This window comes from Muntiacus reevesi, chromosome X (assembly GCF_963930625.1).
Source record: "Muntiacus reevesi chromosome X, mMunRee1.1, whole genome shotgun sequence".
Lineage (NCBI taxonomy): Eukaryota > Metazoa > Chordata > Mammalia > Artiodactyla > Cervidae > Muntiacus > Muntiacus reevesi.
This window is the reverse complement of record NC_089271.1, coordinates 48898518-48917976: the sequence shown is the minus strand read 5'-3', so window position 1 is coordinate 48917976 and position 19459 is coordinate 48898518. Positions and strand designations below refer to the sequence as shown.

General features: G+C 38.7%; 1 protein-coding gene across 6 annotated transcripts in view; it reads right to left on the bottom strand.

The window, feature by feature from the left end:
* PFKFB1 (6-phosphofructo-2-kinase/fructose-2,6-biphosphatase 1) overlaps positions 1-19459 on the bottom strand; it is a 100139-nt gene that overhangs the window by 27846 nt on the left and 52834 nt on the right. For all 6 annotated transcript variants that reach the window (XM_065916026.1, XM_065916025.1, XM_065916027.1 and 3 more), the window contains 5 exons: positions 7653-7778; positions 4179-4272; positions 3277-3343; positions 2375-2449; positions 1888-1944 (listed from right to left, as the gene is read on the bottom strand). In XM_065916026.1, the coding sequence (XP_065772098.1) occupies positions 1888-1944; positions 2375-2449; positions 3277-3343; positions 4179-4272; positions 7653-7778 (419 nt within the window). The remainder of the gene's footprint in view (positions 1-1887; positions 1945-2374; positions 2450-3276; positions 3344-4178; positions 4273-7652; positions 7779-19459) is intronic.

Below are 19459 nucleotides of genomic sequence, written 5' to 3'. Positions count from 1 at the left end.
AGCAAGAAGGACAGTTCCAATGTGCACACCTGAATATGGAATTCCTCTACTTGAAACCCTTCACTATTTCCTCATCTCTTCCAGGACAAAGTATGAGATATTTTAGGTTTGCCAGGTGGCACTAGTGGTAAAAACCCACCTGCCCATGCAGGAGACATAAGAGGCACAGGTTCGATCCCTGGATCAGGAAGATCCCCTGGAGAAGGACATGGCAACCTACCCCAGTATTCTTGCCTGAAGAATCCCCATAGACACAAGAGCCTGGTGAGCTACAGTCCATAGGGTTGCAAAAAATTGAACATGAATAAAGTAATTTAGCATGCATGCATGAAATACTTTAGTAGGTGACACATGGCTTGTTATGATTGTGCCCTGAATGATTTCTTCCTCCTCATCTCCCATTGCTCTTCTAGTCCTCCACACACTTTGCTTTAGCCAATCTAAGGTATTTCTAGTTTCCGCAAGACACTGTACTTAGTATATGCCATTCCCTTATTTTCCATTCTTTACCTACTAAATACCTATTCATTCTTCAACATGCAGGTCAGCTGTTATCTTCATTAAGAAGCTTTCCTATGCAAGGTTAGTTCCTCAACAGCCTTCCACAGCCTCTTTTGTTCGTTTATCTCAGCACTGATCTCACAGAGTTATATCTATTACATTGTCAGTCTCCCTCATTAGACTATGAGTTCAAGGCTGGACTCTCCTTTATCTATTTCTGTCTCTAATACCCATAATGGTTCAGTCCAGGTGTTTGGATTCAATTTATGTTCAATCAACAAATGGATGGACAGGTGGATGGATGAAAACGAAAGAGAAGATTTGGACATATTCTATGCTTCAAGAGGCAAAAATAGGACCAATGAGTGGGGATTACAGGGAGTCAGATTTCAGCTTGATTGGACTGCATTTAATGAAGGCAGTAAGCCTCATCATTGGAGGTACAAAAAGAAAATCTAGACAAACATTTAGCTAAGATTTCAAGTTTCTGATGAAACACTGAAGGAGGTGATCTTTAAGGTCTCCTCTGTCCCCAAGATACAGTAATTTGATGAAATAGGAAACAATAAAATGTGGTGAGGGTTCTAAATCTAGACCATATGCCTGGAATCTAAGAGCAGTGATAAATTTGATACAAATTGTGGGGCAGAAAAAAAGAGCTTTCAAGACAGATAGACAGAACTGAGGTTCAGTCCCAGTTCTGTCTCTTCCCGGCTGTATGAACTCTTGACAACTTACTTCTCCCCTTGGAACCTTAGTTTCCTCTCTCCAATACTAAGAAGAATTTCACAGAATCATTGTATGCCAGACTGGTGAAGGAATACTTCCTATAGGAAGTGGGAGGAGAAGCTCATGGAAAAACACCTCCTTTAACTACAGAGATATTTCTAGGCATGATCCAAATCTGAGACAAAGCCAGAAAGATAAAGACCAATACAGTATACTAACACATATATATGGAATTTAAAAAGATGGTAATGATAACCCTATATGTAAAACTGAAAAAGAGACACAGATGTACAGAACAGACTTTGGGACTCTGTGGGAGAAGGCGAGGATGGGATGTTCTGAGAGAATAGCATTGAAACAAGTGTACTATCAAGGGTGAAACAGATCACCAGCCCAGGTTAGATGCATGAGACAAGTGCTCAGGGCTAGTGCGCTGGGAAGACCCAGAGGGATGGGAATGGGGAAGGAGGCTGGAGGGGGGATTGGGATGGGGAACACATGTAAATCCATGGCTGATTCATGTCAATGTATGGCAAAAACCACTACAATATTGTAAAGTAATTAGCTTCCAACTAATAAAAATAAATGAAAAAAAAAAGCTTCAACTTAAAAAAAAAGAAAGAAAGAAAGAAAGAAAAGGTGACTGGTTCTCCTTACCCTGATGTTTTCTGCAATGACGTCAGGGTCATTACAAATGGACTCAATGAAAAAGACCTATACAAGAAACAAAGGAGAGATTTCAACAAGGAATTATGTTTGGTATGAACTAAACATAACTTGACCTCTTCTCAATGACTCTGAGCCATCTTTAGAGGCATTTCTGACAATGTAATTTCATACAGTGGTACTTTTACGATCCTGAGTTTTATGAGGGAGATTGGCCCTAAATTGTAGTGATTCCATCTCCTCCTTCCTCATACCCACCCAACAGTGTCAGCTTCTCAGTAATGCCTTATGTGGCATCCCTTCTTTTCTGTTCTGTTCTGTTTTTATGTTTCTAACTGTGATCTGGAAAGCTCTATAACTCAATTACAATGCTGAGCCTATGGTAACTGATTTTGCATCTCTGTCCCCTGGTTTGGCTTTCTTTGGGGTTTGCTCATAGATGAGTAGGATCTAGATAAGAGTTTAAGAGTTACTCTACCTTGTAACCATGTTCTTTAGCAAACTGCAGAATCAGTGACCGCCGTTCTCTGGTAGTGTTGGTGGCATCAAAAACCTAGAGACACACGATGAGATTGGTTTGCTTTAAATCTAATTCTGCTTTAAATCTATGCCTACTCTTTGACCATCCCTATGCTAAGCGAACGGCTTCAAGGAGGAGATAAAACTGACCAGGGTTTTGAAGGATTTGAAATGACTTATATCAATTTCTCAAGCATTCATTGAGCCTTTGTTGTCTGCCCAGAAATGTAGCAGACTCTGTAAGCATAATAAGGCCAGAGGAAAACTGTGGAATTCTATTAGGGCCATTTTACAGGTTAAATAGCTGAGACTTAGAAGAAGGGTTTCTTTTACCCAAGGCCACTGAGACTTACTGACAAAGCAGAGTTGAAACTGATTTTCTCAGCTCCTAGGTGAAACTTCTTCCCTCCCTATCATTTTGGAGTTCTTTGAAGCCCTTTTAGAGTTTCCTAATTCTATATCAGAGGTTTATGAGATTAAATTGACTACATGTTTAGGTAAATCTCTAGAACTCAAAAATGTTTGTATTGCAGTCAAATTCTAGTGTAGTCCTGCTGAATTCTTGGGAGTAGAGTGGTAGACTATATTGGTTAGGAGTATAGATTCTGGAGCTCTACAACCTGTATTCCAGTTCTGGCCTACCCTTTGGGAAAATATTTAACTATTTGATCTTTCTGCACTACATTTTCCTGGGGTATAAAATGGAGCATAGTAAAAAATACTTATCTTGTGGGGGAGGGTGGAATTAAATTAATACATGCAAAGTGCTTAGAATAATGTATAGAACATAATAAACACTCAAAATATATTAGTTCTTCTCCATCCCAACAGAAACCCCAAAGAAAATGCAAATTTCCTTACTGCAACACGACCTTCCTCATGGCTGAGATAGCTATGAACGTCTTTCAGGGCTGCTAGGGCACACTGCCTGAAAAAGATGAAGAAAGAAACAGAGACAGCTACTATGTCCAAGAAGGGTTCCTCTCTATTCTGCATTATCTTTTGCACTATATATCATATGTCATACATTAAATTACTCATCTGTTGAATATCTACAAAGGGTGTTCTATGTTCTAAGAACTATGACAAGCACAGAGAAGTCACACAGTTGAAAATGGCTCTGTGTAGACATTTTAGGGGCATAACATACCCAGGAAAAGTAGACTAATGACTGAGCCATACTATTAAGGGCTCCAAACCTTAAACTAATAGTGCTCAAACTGAATTGGGTCTTGAACCCAAGAAGAGCCTGAATACATAGTCTGTGAAGCAGAAGGCATTCCTGGCATATATAACAGGGCAAACACAGGTAACATGATGGAAATGTATTTACGCTTTTGGCAAAAATCTGTTTAGTGATTATTCTTTCTTTGTTGGGTTTCATTATGAGGATGTAGATCAATAAGTGAGACTCAGGCACTGTTCTGAAAGTGTTCAGAGTCTTGTAGAGGACAAACACCTTGAAGTTGAATGGATGAGATCGGAGTGGGCCAAACTACTGAGACTCTTCTTTTAAATGATAGGCTAAATTTCTACTCTTTCCTGTAAGAAGTAGGAAACTGTTTAAAGTTCTTAAGCAAGGGATGGATATGACCAGAGATAGACTTTGATTAATATAGTGTAAGGATTGTCTTAACTCCGCTTTGAGAGTCTAGACGGTCTCCTTACTAACTCAAATTGCTCTGCTCTTCTCCCCTCTTATCTGAATAGAGGCCTTCCTCCGCCAGGGGGCAGCAAAGGTCTTTAAAATGTTAGGTACTCACTTCCTGATAAGTAGGGCCTCCATGTTGTCGGGAAGAAAGAATTCGTAGTTCTTGTAGCTCACTGCCTCTCGTCGATATTGGCCTAAATTAAACACTGAAAGCAGGAAGCCCTGGTGAAGTGGTTGGGAAGATCCCGATGGCAAAAAAAAAAAAAAATCCTTTCTGGGAGGGATCTCAGAGGTAAAAGACGGTAGAGTTTTTAATTATATAGCATGTATACAAAGCCTCCAATTATGGCGTCCAGCTCACTTACTCCTCACAACAACCTTAAAAAGTAGTAATCGCCTTTTCCATTTTAAAAATGAGAAAATGAAATTTCAGAGAAAGAAAGTAACTCTCATTGTAAGTGGAGAGCTGGGATTCAAACACAGGTCGGTTTGGTTCCAGAGCTGGTGATCCTTCCGCTATTCCATTTTATCATAAACTACAAAGCTTTTAGTGCTCCACTCCATTGGAGAGATAAAGAAACTGGGATCCAGGGAGTAAACCAAGGGTCAAACATTGAGCAAGCTGGGGACATAACTAGACTTGACCTTCTGATACCTAGTCCAATGCTATCATATTTTATGCATCAGTATAGAGAACCTAGATTTGTTGAACTTTTTAGGCCACACTTTCTCATTTGTAGTGGTAAAAACCAGAGAGGAAGGAGGGAAAGGGGGAACAAGGGAATAATAGGCAAAGATATAATGTACTATTTTATTCATTCATCCAACAAATACTTTCTCATGTCTACTTTGTAAATCAGGACATGAGTTCTGGTGTCTCAGAGATGAATCTGATCTGCATGATGGATCCACAAGAAGCTCACCATCCAGAAGGCAGGACAGAGAGTAAACCAGTAAACAGAGAGCTCTCATCCAGTTTATTAAGCACTCTGACAGAGTCATGCAAAAGAGTAAGGGGGGCGGAAAGACTAACTAAACTTAGAGTAGTCTCAGAAGCTTATTTTGGAGAAAGCAGCATTTGTTCCAGTCTTTATAGGAAGGCAGACCTTTTATAGGCAGGCATGGTGTGTGGGAGAGGGTAACAAAGACATTCCAGGTAGAGGAACAGTTTGAGCAAAGGTGTGGCATTGGCAGAATGCAGAACATGAGTCATCCAATTGTGAGTGAGGCCTGTGAGCCTGGCAGAGGCCAATCATGGAGAGCCTTGAATGAATGATAGGCTAAGGAGCTTGGATTTAAACCTGCCAGTCAAGGGAACCCTTGGTAGCTATAGATATGGGTAGCTATGTGTTTGAAATATGACTCTGAGGGTCTCTGTGTGAGTGGAGCAGATGGGAAGCAGGTGCATAGGAGCAGAGACCCATCTGCCACCATCACATGTGCCCCTACACTCAGCAGAGGCTCCTCAGAGCCTGCAGTCCTACAAGAACTATTCCTTCTCCCCTTCTCTTCTGCCAATGTCCTATTCCTCCCATAAGACCCACCCAGCTCAAATATACCACATATGGAAGATTTCACTGCCTTCCAGGTGGTGATTTCCTCTGTGAGACCCTCAGTACCCTGCTCTGGGATTCTTCAGTGACATGTATTCTTATGCACTCCAGCCAAATGGAGAAATCTTTAAGGATGGAGTGTGAATCTCATCTACTTTTGCATGTCCAGTGCATAGTGTGGGTTTTGGCGCATGGAGGACCAGTGGGAAACTCACCAGTGAATGAGAGAAACAGAAAGTAAATGAAGGGAAATAAGAAATGGGAGAAGGAGAGGAGAAGACTGGAGAGAGGGAGGGAAGGGGGCAGATAGATAGGGTGTTGGGATGGTCAAGAGAAATGAAAGGAAGAACATGGAGGGGAGTACAGGGCCAATGTAGGTTCTCTCCTCTTCCCATCAGTAGTGCCAAGTATCAGACAGTGGGTGTCAGTGTCAGACACAGTGTTAGGCTTTGGAATCAACCAGATGTAAGTTCATATCTTGGTTCCATCACCTTGTGTTCCACCACCTTGGTTGATGTTACATACATGTGATGTGTTCCATCACATGGTGACCATGTGCCTTCAGACAAGATGCATCAACTCTTGGGTGTTAGTTTCATCAACTGTGGGATGATGATAATACTAGCTCCTCCCACATGGGTGTTTTAGAGCTAAGGATAAATGTGAGTTCTTTTAGGGCAAGGGTCCTATCTTACTTGTTTTTGTTTGCCCAACATCCAACAAGGGCCTTGACACAACTGTGCTCAACAAATAATTAATGGCTGAGCAAATGAATGCCTGAGAAGAACTTTTTCCCGCACTGGGGAGCAGTGCTCCATTCCATAAGAGAGACAGGCTAAGCACTTGCTTAGTGTACCAGTAAAGACACAGCACCAGTAAAAGTTTTCAGTCAAGTGGATATGCATTAAAAGTATTAACATCGTCATTAGGGGATAAATTTAAAAAAATTGGTAGACTTTTTTACATTTGCTGTTTTTATTCTGAATTACATATGATGCAGGGGCACCCTAACTTTTAGCATTTAGAGCCTCTAAATGTCTTAATTTTGTCCTACTTGAGCAATAGAAATGAATAAGATCTAAGAGCTTACCCCAGAGCAGCTCCTGGGGCGAGAGACCCAGACACACAACACACTATGTAATTAGTGTCGGCATAGAGGGGGCTGTAGAAAGCATTGGTGTGGGAGCCCAGAGAGACATGGTCCTAGGGAGAATAGAGGAGTCAAATAGGAATGGGGATACAGGATGGGGATAGAGAAATCAAAAGGAGGATAAAAGAGAGTGATTGCTGAATAAGAGATAGTAAGCAGAAAAGAGATCACATGGGGAGAAAAGAAAGCTGAAAGCAGGGAGTGTGGGAGAGGCTGACAGATTGTGAAGGAGACCTTTCTGGAGGCAGAAAGAGGCAGGGTCACTTCCTGCTGTAGAGGGGGAGAAGCAAGGCACAGACCTAAGGAGAGGCTTGGAGACAGGACACTTTCTGGACTGGAGAGGTGAGCTAAAGTGCCCTGCTATACTGAAGAGCTTGTGGGGGCCTCCAGGCTGGGGTTTCAATGTGCTTGACTCTATACATCCATATGTTCTGAAGGGAACCTTAAGGTTGTAAAGAATGATAATGCTAATAAAATAGTATTATTGATGTAATATTAATAAAAATGGTAATAAGAGTAATATGTTATTGATAGAGTGATTTTGAGGTCTTACAAAATAGACCTCCTTTGAAACAGATATTTAATCTTATTAATTTTCCTATGCTTAGCCCCTAGCATAAGATTTGGCACTGGATATGTACTGAAGAAATTGTAAAATTTATGAAGGTGGTAGTAGCAGTAGTAGAAATAGTAGTAGCAGTTATAGTAGTAGTAGTAGTAGTAGCAGCAGCAGTAATAATATTAGTAATAGTCTTAGTACTGTTAATAGTGGTTTGAAACATTCCTGTATTAGTGGTTTTGCTCTTTTGAGATTAGCTACCTTACTCTATACTCCATCAGTGTTCTATAGAGGGCTGTAGAACAAAGGGTATCAGAGACATACCTTTAGTTGGTGTTCCTATCCAGTTGAGATAGCGCGTGAGCTTTGTTGAGATGTAGGTCTTTCCTCGAGCTGGTAAACCCACCATGATCACCATCGTGGGGGAATTTGTAAACTGTGGTATGGATGCTGGAAGACAAACAGAGCTTCAAATCTTATCCTCAGATTCACATGATACTAAGTTATCACCACAGAGATGTAAAATTTAAAAGAGTCTCTCTCTAACATTTATATAACAAGGAAAAAAAGCTAGAAAATTGGAAATTTTCTTCATTTGAATTCATGAACAAACTGAAATTGCAATGCAAAATGCTAACCTCAAATCTGTAAATGCAGGCATCTACAGGGAGAAACAGGGCCAAGGTATTTGCTTACCTTTTACAGATACTACTGAATAACATATAAATATAAGAAGTTACAGCTAGATTCCTGAGGACTTTCAAGGTGGTGGAGGAATTAGACAGGGAGATCAACTTCCTCCCAATAAATGCATTAAAAATCCATCTGCATATGGGATAACTCCTACAGAATACCTCCTGAACACTGACAGAAGAACCTACACTTCCAAAAAGGGAAGTTAATCTCTTCAGAATGAGTGTGTGAATTTCTTTGAGTGCTCTGGGCTGTTTGTGTTGGTTTCGCATTAGTCTTGGGGTTTTGTCTTCTATACTGTGTGGCCTGTGAAATCTTCCTGCTACAGTAAGAGGTTGGGCCTAGACCCTTGAAGTGGGAGATCCAAGTCCAGGGCTTTAGATTATCATAGATCTCCCAAACCCATGGAACATTAATCAGTGATAGCTTTCTCCAAAGCCTCCATCTCAACACTAAGACCAAGACACACTCAAAGGCCAGCAAGCTCCAGTGCCAGACACTTCATGCCAAACCTTCAGAAAAATAGGAACTCAACTCTGCCCATTAGCAGACAGGTTACCCAAAGTCATGCCAAGCCCACTGACATCCCATATCACTTTACTGGGCATGGCACTGTCCTTCAGAAAGTCAAGAACCAGCTCCATTCACCAGAACACAGACACAAACTCCCCAGTAGGAAACCTTCACAAGACACTGGCCCAAACCCAACCGGGGTGGGGGCAGGCTTGACAATTAATAGCAACTAAGACCTTCCAGCCTGTAGAAAGGTGACTCCAAGCACAATAAATTAAACAAAAATGAAAAGACAGAGAAACATGCAGCAGTTGAAAGAATATGGTAATAACTCACAAGGCAAAACAAATGAAGAGGAAATAGGCAGTCTATGTGAAAAAGAATTCAGAGTAATGATTGTAGAGATGATCTAAAACTTTGGAAATAAAATGGAGGCACGGATAAATAGAGTGGAGGCATGGATCAAAAAGATAAAAGAAATGTCTAACAAGAACTTAGAAGAAATAAAGAATAGAAAATAAGCAATGAACAGCACAATAACAGATTAATAATACATTAGAGGGAAACAATAGCAGAATAACTGAGGCAGAAGAATGGGTGAGTGAGCTGGAAGATAGAGTGGTGGAAATAAGTGAAGCAGAGCAGAATAAAGAAAAAAAGAATCAAAAGAAACAAGAACAGTCTCAGAGAACTCTGGGACAACATTAAGTGAACCAACATTGGAATTATAGGGGTCCCAGAATAAGAAGAGAGAAAGAAAGGATATGGGAAAATATTTGAGGAGATTATAGTAAAAAACTTTCCTAACATGGGAAAAGAAATAGCCACTCAAGTCAAGGAAGCCCAGAGAGTCCCACAAGGGTAAACCCAAGTAGAAACATGCCAATACACATATTAATCAAGCCAATGAAATTTAAGAAGAACAAATATTAAAAGTGGCAAGGGAAAAGCAACAAATAACATACAAGGAGATTTCCATAAAGCTAACAGCTCATCTTTCAACAGAAATTCTGCAGGCCAGAGGAGAGTGGCAGGGTATACTTAAAGTGATAAAAGGAAAAAAAAAAAAAACCCTACAATCAAGATTACTCCATCCAGCAACTATCTCATTCAGATGTGAAGGAGAAATCAAAAATTTTCCAGACAAGCAGAAGTTAAGAGAATACAGCACCACCAAACCACTTTTACAGCAAATGCTAAAGGAGTTTCCCTAGACAGGAAACACAAGAGAAAAAAAAAAAAACCTGTAAAAACAAATCCAAAAGCAACAAAGCAAATGGTAATAGGATCATGCATATCAATAATTACCTTTTGTAAATGGACTAAATGCTCCAACCAAAAGACATAGATTGGCTGAATGGATACAAAAACAAGACTCTTGTATATGCTATTTACAAGAGACCCACCTCAGACCCAGGGACACATACAGACTGAAAGTGAGGGGGTGGAGAAACTTATTCCATGCAAATGAAAATAAAAAGAAAGTGGGAGTAGCAATATTCATATCAAATAAAATAGACTTTAAAATAAAGACTGCTATAAGAGACAAGAAAGGACACTATATAATGATCAAGGGATTAGTCCAAGAAGAAGAAAAAACAATTATATATGTATATACACACACACACTAAACATAGGAGCACCTCAATACATAAGGCAAATGTCAGCAACTATTAAAGGGGAAATCAACAGTAACACAATAATAATGGGGGACTTTAACACTTCACTCACACCAATGGACAGATGATTCAGACAGAAAATTAATAAGAAAATGCAAACTTTAAATGATATATTGGCGGGATGGGGAATACGTGTAACTATATGGCTGATTCATGTCAATGTATGACAAAACCCACTGAAATGTTGTGAAGTGATTGGCCTCCAACTAATAAAATAATATTAAAAAAAATAAATAAATGATATATTGGACCAGTTAGATCTAATTGATATCTACAGGGCATTTCTTCCCAAAACAATAGACTTCACTTTTTTTTAACATACACATGGAAAATTCCTCAGGATATATCACATCTTGGGTCATAAATCAAGCTACAATATATTTTTAAAAGTTGAAATCATTTCAAGCATCTTTTTTGATCACAACGTTATAAGATTAGACATCAACTACAGGAAAAACTATTAAAAACACAAACACTAAGAGGTCAAACAATACACTTCTGAATAAATGAGAGGTTACTGAAAAAATTAAAGAAGAAATAAAAAAATGTTTGGAAGCAAATGACGATGAAAACACAAGTCAAAACCTATGGGATGAAGGAAAAGCAGTGTTAAGAGGGAAGTTTATAGCAATACAAGCCTACTTCAAGAAACAGAGAAACATTAAATAAACAACCTAACCCTACACCTAAAGCAACCTGAAAAAGAACAAAAAAGCCAAAGTTAGTAGAAGTAAAGAAATTGTAAAGATCAAAGCAAAAATAAATGAAAAAGAAATGTAGACAATAGCAAAGATCAATAAAACTAAAAGTTGGTTCTTTGAGATGATAAACAAAATTGAAAACCATTAGCCAGATTCATCAAGAAAAAAGGGAGAAGACTCAAATCAATAAAATCAGAAATGAAAAGGAAGTTACAACAGACAATGTAGAAACACAAAGGATCATAAGAGACTACTATGAGCAGCTATAAGCCAATAAAATGAACAAACTCAAAGAAATGGACAAATTCTTGTAAAAGTATGACCTCCAAAACTCAACCAGGAAGAAATAGAAAACATAAACAGACTAATCACAAGCACAGAAATCAAAACTGCAATAAAAAATCTTCTAACAAAAGCCCAGGGCCAAATGGCTTCACAGGCTAATTCTACCAAAATTTCAGAGAAGAGCTAACATGTATCTTGCTCAAACTTTTCCAGAAAATTGTAGAGGAAAGAAAACGTTTGAACTCATTCTATGAGGCCACTATCACCCTGATACCAAAATCAGACAAAGATGCTACAAAAAAAAAAAAAAAAAGAAAATAACAGGCCAATATCACTGATGAACATAGATGGAAAAATCTTCAACAAAATTCTAGCAAAGAAAATCCAATAGCACATTAAAAAGATCATACATCATGATCAAGTGGGCTTTATCCCAGGGATGCAAGGATTCTTCAGTATATGCAAATTAATCAATCTGATACACCATATTAACAAATTGAAAGATAAAATCATATGATCATCTCAATAAATGCAGAGAAAGCTTTTGCAAAATTCAACATCCATTTATGATTAAAAACACTCTCCAGAAAATAGACATAGAAGGAACATATCTCAACATCATAAAGGCCATAGTGACAAACCCACAGCAAACATTATTCCTAATGGTGAAAAACTGAAAGCATTTCCTCTAAGATCAGGAGCAAGACAAGGGTGCCCATTCTTGCCACTATATTCAACATATTTTTGGAAGTCTTAGCCACAGAAATCAAAAAAAAAGAAATAAAAGGAATGTTGATTGGAAAAAAAGAAATAAAACTGTCACCACTTGCAGATGACATGGCATGTGTGTTATGTGTTAAGTTGTTTCAGTCATATCTGACTCTTTGTGACCCTATTGACTGTAGCTCATCAGGTTCCTCTGCCCATGGGATTCTCCAGGCAAAAATACCAGAGTGAATTGTCATACACTCCTCTAAGGGATCTTCCAGACCCAGAGATCAAACCTGCATCTCTCATGTCTCCTGCATTGATAGGCAGTTTCTTTACCACTAGTGCCAGCTGGGAAGTCCCCCCCAAATAAAGGTAGGCTAGAAGTAAAAGGCTGGTAAAAAAGATACACCATGGACAGATGCCACCAGAAAATTACTAGAGCTAATCAATGAGTATAGGAAAGTTGTAGGACATAAAATTGTTACACAGAAATTCATAGCATTCTTTACACTAAGAGTGAAGAATAAGAAAGAGAAATGAAGGAAACAGTTGCATTCACCATTGCAAAAAAAGAACAAAATACCTAGGAGTAAACCTACCTGAGGATATGAAGGACCTGCATGCAGAAAACTATAAGACACTGATAAAAGAAATCAAAGATAACACAAACAGATGGAGAGATATACCATGTTCCTGGACTGGAAGAATCAATATTGTGAAAATGACTATATTGCCTAAAGCAATCTACAGAATCAGTGCAATCCCTATCAAATTATTGATGGTATATTTTTAAAGAACTAGAACAAAAAATCTCACAATTTGTATGGAAACATATAGACCATGAATAGCCAAAGCAATCTTGAAAATGAAAAATGGAGCTGGACACATCAACTTTCCTGACTGAAGACTATACAACAAAGCTATAGTCATCAAAATAGCATGGGATTGGCACAAAAGCAGAAATGTAGACCAATGGAACAAGATAGAAATCCAAAAGATAAATCCATGCACATATGGGCACCTTATCTTTGACAAAGGAGGCAAGAATATACAATGGAGAAAGCATAGTCTATTCAATAAGTGGTGATGGACAGCTACATGTAAAAGAATCAAGTTATACCAATTTGTAACACTATATGCAAAGATAAACTCAAAATGGGCTAAAGACCTAAATGTAAAACCAGAAACTATAAAACTCTTATAGGAAATCATAGGCAGAACACCCTTTAAAATAAATCACAGCAAGTTCCTCAATGACCCACCTCCTAGAGTAATGGAAATGAAAACAAAAATAAACAAATGGGACATAGCTAAACTTAAAAACTTTTGCACAACAAAGGAAACCATAAACAAGATGAAAAGACAACCCTCAGAATGGGCAAAAATAATAGCAAGTAAAACAACCAAGAAAGGATTAATCTCCAAAATACACAAGCAGCTCATTCAGCTCAATGCCAGAAAAAAAAACAAACAAACAAAAACAATCAAAAGTTAGCAGAAGACCTAAACAGATATTTCTCTAAAGAAGGCATGAAAAGATGCTCAATATTGCTCACTGTTAGAGAAATGCAAATCAAAACTACAATGAGGTATCACTTCACACCAGTCAGAATGGCCATCATCAAAAAACCTATAAACAATAAATGCTGGAAAGGGTGTGGAGAGAAGGGAACCCTTTTGAAATGTTGTTGGGGGTGCAAATTGATAAAGCCACTGTGGGAACAGTGTGGAGATTTCTTAAAAAAATAACTAGGAATAAAACTACCATATGACCCAACAATCCCACTACTGGGCATATATCCTGAATAAATCATAATTGAAAAATACAAATGTACCCCCAATGTTCATTGCAGCCCTATTTACAATAGCTAGAACATGGAAGCAACCTAGATGTCCATTGAAAGAAGAATGGATAAAGAAACTGTGCTACGTGTATACAATGGAATATTACTTAGCCATAAAATGGAACACACTGGGCTCATTTCTAATAAGATGGATGAATCTAGAGCCAATAGGGTCATACAGAGTGAAGTAAGTCAGAAAGAGAAGAAAAAAATATCATACACTAACGTATGTATATGGAGTCTAGAAAAATTGTATTGATGAACCTATCTGAAGGGCAGCAATGAGTATGCAGACATAGAGAACTTGTGGACACAGTAAGGGAAGGAGAGTGTAGGACTTTTGGACACAGTAAGGGTAGGAGAGTGTAGGACAAATTGAGAGAGTAGCATTGAAACATATACATTACCATAAGTAAAACTAGATAGCCAGTGGAAATTTTCTGTGTGAGGTAGGGAGTTCAAACCCAGTGCTCTGTGGCAACCTAGAGGAGTGGGATGGGATGGGAGGGAAGTTCAAGAGGGAAGGGACATACCTATGACTGATTCATCTTGATGTATGACAGAAAGCAACACAATATTGTGAAGTAATTATCCTCCAATTAAAAATAAATAAATATAATTTTAAAAAGTAAACTATAAACACTAATGAAAGAAATGAAAGACACCATAAACAGATGAAGAGATAGTCCAGGATCCTAGATTAGAAGAATCAATATTGTGAAAATGACTATATTATCCAAAGCAATCTACAGAATCAATGCAATTCCTGTTAAATTACCAATGGCATTTTTCACAGAATGACAACAAAAAATTTCACAATTTGTATGGAAACACAAAACACTCCAAACAGTCAAAGCAATCTTTAGAAAGAAGAATGGAGCTAGAGGACTCAACATTCATGACTTTAGACTATACTTCAAAGCTACAGCCATCAAGACAGTATGGTACTAGCACAAAAACAGAAATATAAACCAATGGAACAAGATAGAAAGCCCAGAGATAGGCCCACACACTTATGTGCACCTTCTCTTTGACAAAGAGGGAAGAATATATAATGGAGAAAAAAATAGTATGCTCAATAAGTGGTGCTGGGAAAACTGGACAGCTAGCTACATGTCAAAGAATGAAATTAGAACACTTCCTAACACTATGCACAAAGATAATCTAAAACGGGCTAAAGACCTAAATGTAAGACCAGAAAGTATAAAACTCTCAGAGGAAATCATGGGCAGAACACTTTTGACATAAATCATAGCAAGATCCTCTATGATCCATCTCCTAGAGTAATGGAAATAAAAACAAAATAAACAAATGGGACATGATTGAACTTAGAATATTTTGCATAGTGAAGGAAAGCATAAATATGTGAAAAGACAGTCCTCAGAATGGTAGGAAAAATAACTGCAAATGCAACAACTGACAAAGGATTAATCTCCAAAATATATAAGCAGCTCATGCAGCAAATATCAGAAAAATGACCCAATCAAAAAATTGGTTGGAGACCTAAAGAGACATTTCTCCAAAGAAGACATTCAGGTGACTAATAAACACATGAAATTGCTCAAAATTGATCATCACTAGAGAAATGCAAATCAAAACTTCAGTGACGTGTCAACTGAACCTGGTCAGAATAGTTAATAAAAAAATCTACAAATAATAAATTCTGGAGAGAATGTGGAGAAAATGGAGCTGTGTTGCACTGTTGGTGGGAATATAAATTGATTCAGCCACTATGGAGAACAATATGGGGATTTCTTAAAAAAAAAAAAAAAAAAAAAAAAAAAAAAAAAAAAAAAAAAACTAGGAATAAAGCTACCATATGACCTGACAACCCTAACCCTAACCCAGAAAATTTGTAAAACTCAGCAGTGGCCACAGGACTGGAAAAGCTCAGTTTTCATTGCAATACCAAAGAAAGGCAATCCCAAAGAATGTTCAAAATACCACACCGTTGTGCTCATCTCACACGCTACTAATGCTCAAAATTCTCCAAGCCAGGCTTCAACAGAACATGAAAGGTGAACTTCCAGATGTCCAAGCCAGATTTAGAAGAGGCAGAGGGATCAGAGATCAAATAGCCAATATCTATTGGATCACCGAAAAATCAAGAGAATACCAGAAAAACATGGACTTCTGCTTTATTGATTACGCCAAAGCCTTTTATTGTGTGGATGACAACAAACTCTGGAAAATTCTTAAACAAATGGGAATGCCAGACCACCTGACCTGCCTCCTGGTAAATTCGTATGCAGGTGAAGAAGCAACAGTTAGAATTGGACATGGAACAACAGACTGGTTCCAAATCGGGAAAGGAGTAGCTCAAGGCTGTATATTGTCACCTCGCTTATTTAACTTACATGCAGAGTACATCATGAGAAATGCTGGGCTGGAAGAAGCACAAGCTGGAATCAAGATTGCCAGGAGAAATGTCAATAACTTCAGATACACAGATGACACCGCTCCTATGGCAAAAAGCAAAGAAGAACTGAAGAGCCACTTGATGAAAGTGAAAGAGGAGAGTGAAAAAGCTGGCTTCAAACTCAACATTCAAAAAACAAAGATCATGGCATTCGGTTCCATGACTTCATGGCAAATAGATGGGGAAAAAATGGAAACAGTGACAGACTTTATTTTCTTGGGCTCCAAAATCACTGCAGATGGTGACCACAGCCATGAAATTAAAAGATGCTTACTCCTTAGAAGAAAAGCTATGACCAACCTAGACAGAATATTTAAAAACAGAGACTGACAAAGGTCTGTATATTCAAAGCTATGGTTTTTCCAGTGGTCATGTATGGGTGTGAGAGTTGGACTATAAAGATAGCTGAGCACTGAAGAATGGATGCTTTTGAACTGTGGTGTTGGGAAAGACTCTTGAGAGTCCCTTGAACAGCAAGGAGATGCAACAAGTCCATCCTAAAGGAAATCAGTCCTGAATATCCATTGGAAGGACTGATGCTGAATCTGAAGCTCCAATACTTTGGCCACCTGATGCATAGAACTGAGTCATTTGAAAAGGCCCTGATGCTGGGAAAGATTGAAGGCAGGATGAGAAGGGGATGGCAGAGGATGAGATGGTTGGATGGCATCATCAACTCGATGGACATGAATTTGGGTAAGCTCCGGGAGTTGGTGATGGACAGGAAAGCCTGGCATGCTGCAGTCCATGGGGATGCAAAGAGTTGGACGTGACTGAGTGACTGAACTGAACTGATGACCTAACAATTCCACTATTGGGCATAAATCATGAGGAAACCATAATTGAGAAAGTCACATATACCCTCAATGTTCATTGTAGCACTGTTTACAATAGCCAATATATGGAAGCAACCTAGGTGTCCAATGGCAGGTGAATGAATAAAGAAATTGCTGTATTTATATACAAAGGAGTATTACTCAGCCATAGGAAAAGAAAACATTTGAATTAGTCCTAATGAGATGGATGAACCTAGAGCCTATTTAACAAAGTAAAGTAAATGGGAAAGTGAAAAACAATATCATATATTTCAACAAACGTTTGTCTAGAAAAGGCTATGGTTTTTCCAGTGGTCATGTATGGATGTGAGAGTTGGACTGTGAAGAAAGCTGAGCGCTGAAAAACTGATGCTTTTGAACTGTGGTGTTGAAGACTCTTGAGAGTCCCTTGGACTGCAAAGAGATCCAACCAGTCCATCCCAAAGGAGATCAGTCCTGGGTGTTCACTGGAAGGACTGATGCTAAAGCTGAAACTCCAATACTTTCACCACCTCATGCAAAGAGTTGGCTCATTGGAAAAGACCCTGATGCTGGGAGGGATTGGGGGCAGGGGGAGAAGGGGACGACAGAGGATGAGATGGCTGGATGGCATCACTGGCTCGATGGACATGAGTTTGAGTAACCTCCTGGTGTTGGTGATGGACAGGGAGACCTGGCATGCTGCAATTCCTGGGGTCGCAAAGAGTCGGACACGACTAAGCGACTGAACTGAACTGATGCTTATATATATGAATTCTAAAGAAAGTGTACTGATAAACCTATTCACAGTGCAGAAATAGAGATGCAGAGGTAGAGAGCAGACTTGTGGACACAGTGGGTGAAGAAGAAACTGGGACAAATTGAGAGAGTAGCATTGAAACATATACTTTACCATATGTAAAATAGAAAGCAAGTGAGAATCTACCGTATGACTCAGAGAGCTAGACTTGGTGCTCTGTAACAACCTAGAGGGGTGGGATAGGATAGGAGGTGGGAGGGAGGTTTAAGAGGGAAGAGACATAAGTATACCTATGGTTAATTCGTGCTGATGTATGGCAAAAACCAACACAACATTGTAAAGCAACTATCCTTCAATTAAAAATAAATAAATTAAAAAATACAGCCAAAGATGGAGAAGCTCTATACAGTGAGCAAAAACAAGACTACGAGCTGACTGTGGCTCAGATCATGAACTCCTTATTGCCAAATTCAGACTAAAATTGAAGAAAGTAGAGAAAATCACTAGATCATTCAGGTATGACCTAAATCAAATCCCTTATGACTAAACAGTGGAAGTGAGAAATAGATTTTAGGGACTAGATCTGATAGACAGAGTGCCCGATGAACTATGGATGAGGGTTCATGACACTGTACAGGAGACAGGGATCAAGATCATCCCCAAGAAAAAGAAATGCAAAAAAGCAAAATGACTGTCTGAGGAGGCCTTACAAATAGCTATGAAAAGAAGGAAGTGAAAAGCAGAGGAGAAAAGGAAAGATATGCCCATTTGAATGCAGAGTTCCAAAGAATAGCAATGAGAGATAAGAAAGCTGTGGTACATACACACCATGGAATATTACTCAGCCATTAAAAAGAATTCATTTGAATCAGTTCTAATGAGATGGATGAAACTGGAGCCCATTATACAGAGTGAAGTAAGCTAGAAAGATAAAAACCAATACAGTATACTAATGCATATATATGGAATTTAGAAAGATGGCAACAATAACCCTATATGCAAAACAGAAAAAGAGACACAGATGTACAGAACAAATTTTGGACTCTGTGGGAGAAGGTGAGGGTGGGATGTTTTGAGAGAACAGCATCGAAACATGTATATTATCTAGGGTGAAACAGATCACCAGCCCAGGCTGGATGCATGAGACAAGTGCTCAGGTCTGGTGCACTGGGAAGACCCAGAGGGATCGGGTGGAGAGTGAGGTGGGAGGAGGGATCGGGATGGGAAATACATGTAAATCCATGGCTGATTCATATCAATGTATGACAAAAACCACTACAATATTGTAAAGTAATTAGCCTCCAACTAATAAAAATAAATGAAAAAAAAGAAAGTCTTCCTCAGTGATTAATGCAAAGAAATAGAGGAAAACAATAGAAAGGGAAAGATTAGAGATCTCTTTAAGAAAATTAGAGATACCAAGGGAATATTAAATGCAAAGATGGGCTCAGTAAAGGACAGAAATGGTACAGACCTAACAGAAGCAAGCAGAAAATATTAAGAAGAGGTGGCAAGAATACACAGAAAGCTGTACAAAAAAGATCTTCACGATGCAGATAATCACGATGGTGTGATCACTCACCTAGAGTCAGACATCCTGGAATGTGAAGTCAAGAGGGCCTTAGGAAGCATCACTATGAACAAAGCTAGTGGAGGTGACGGAATTCCAGTTGAGCTATTTCAAATCCTGAAAGAGGATGTTGTGAAAGTGCTGCACTCAACATGCCAGCAA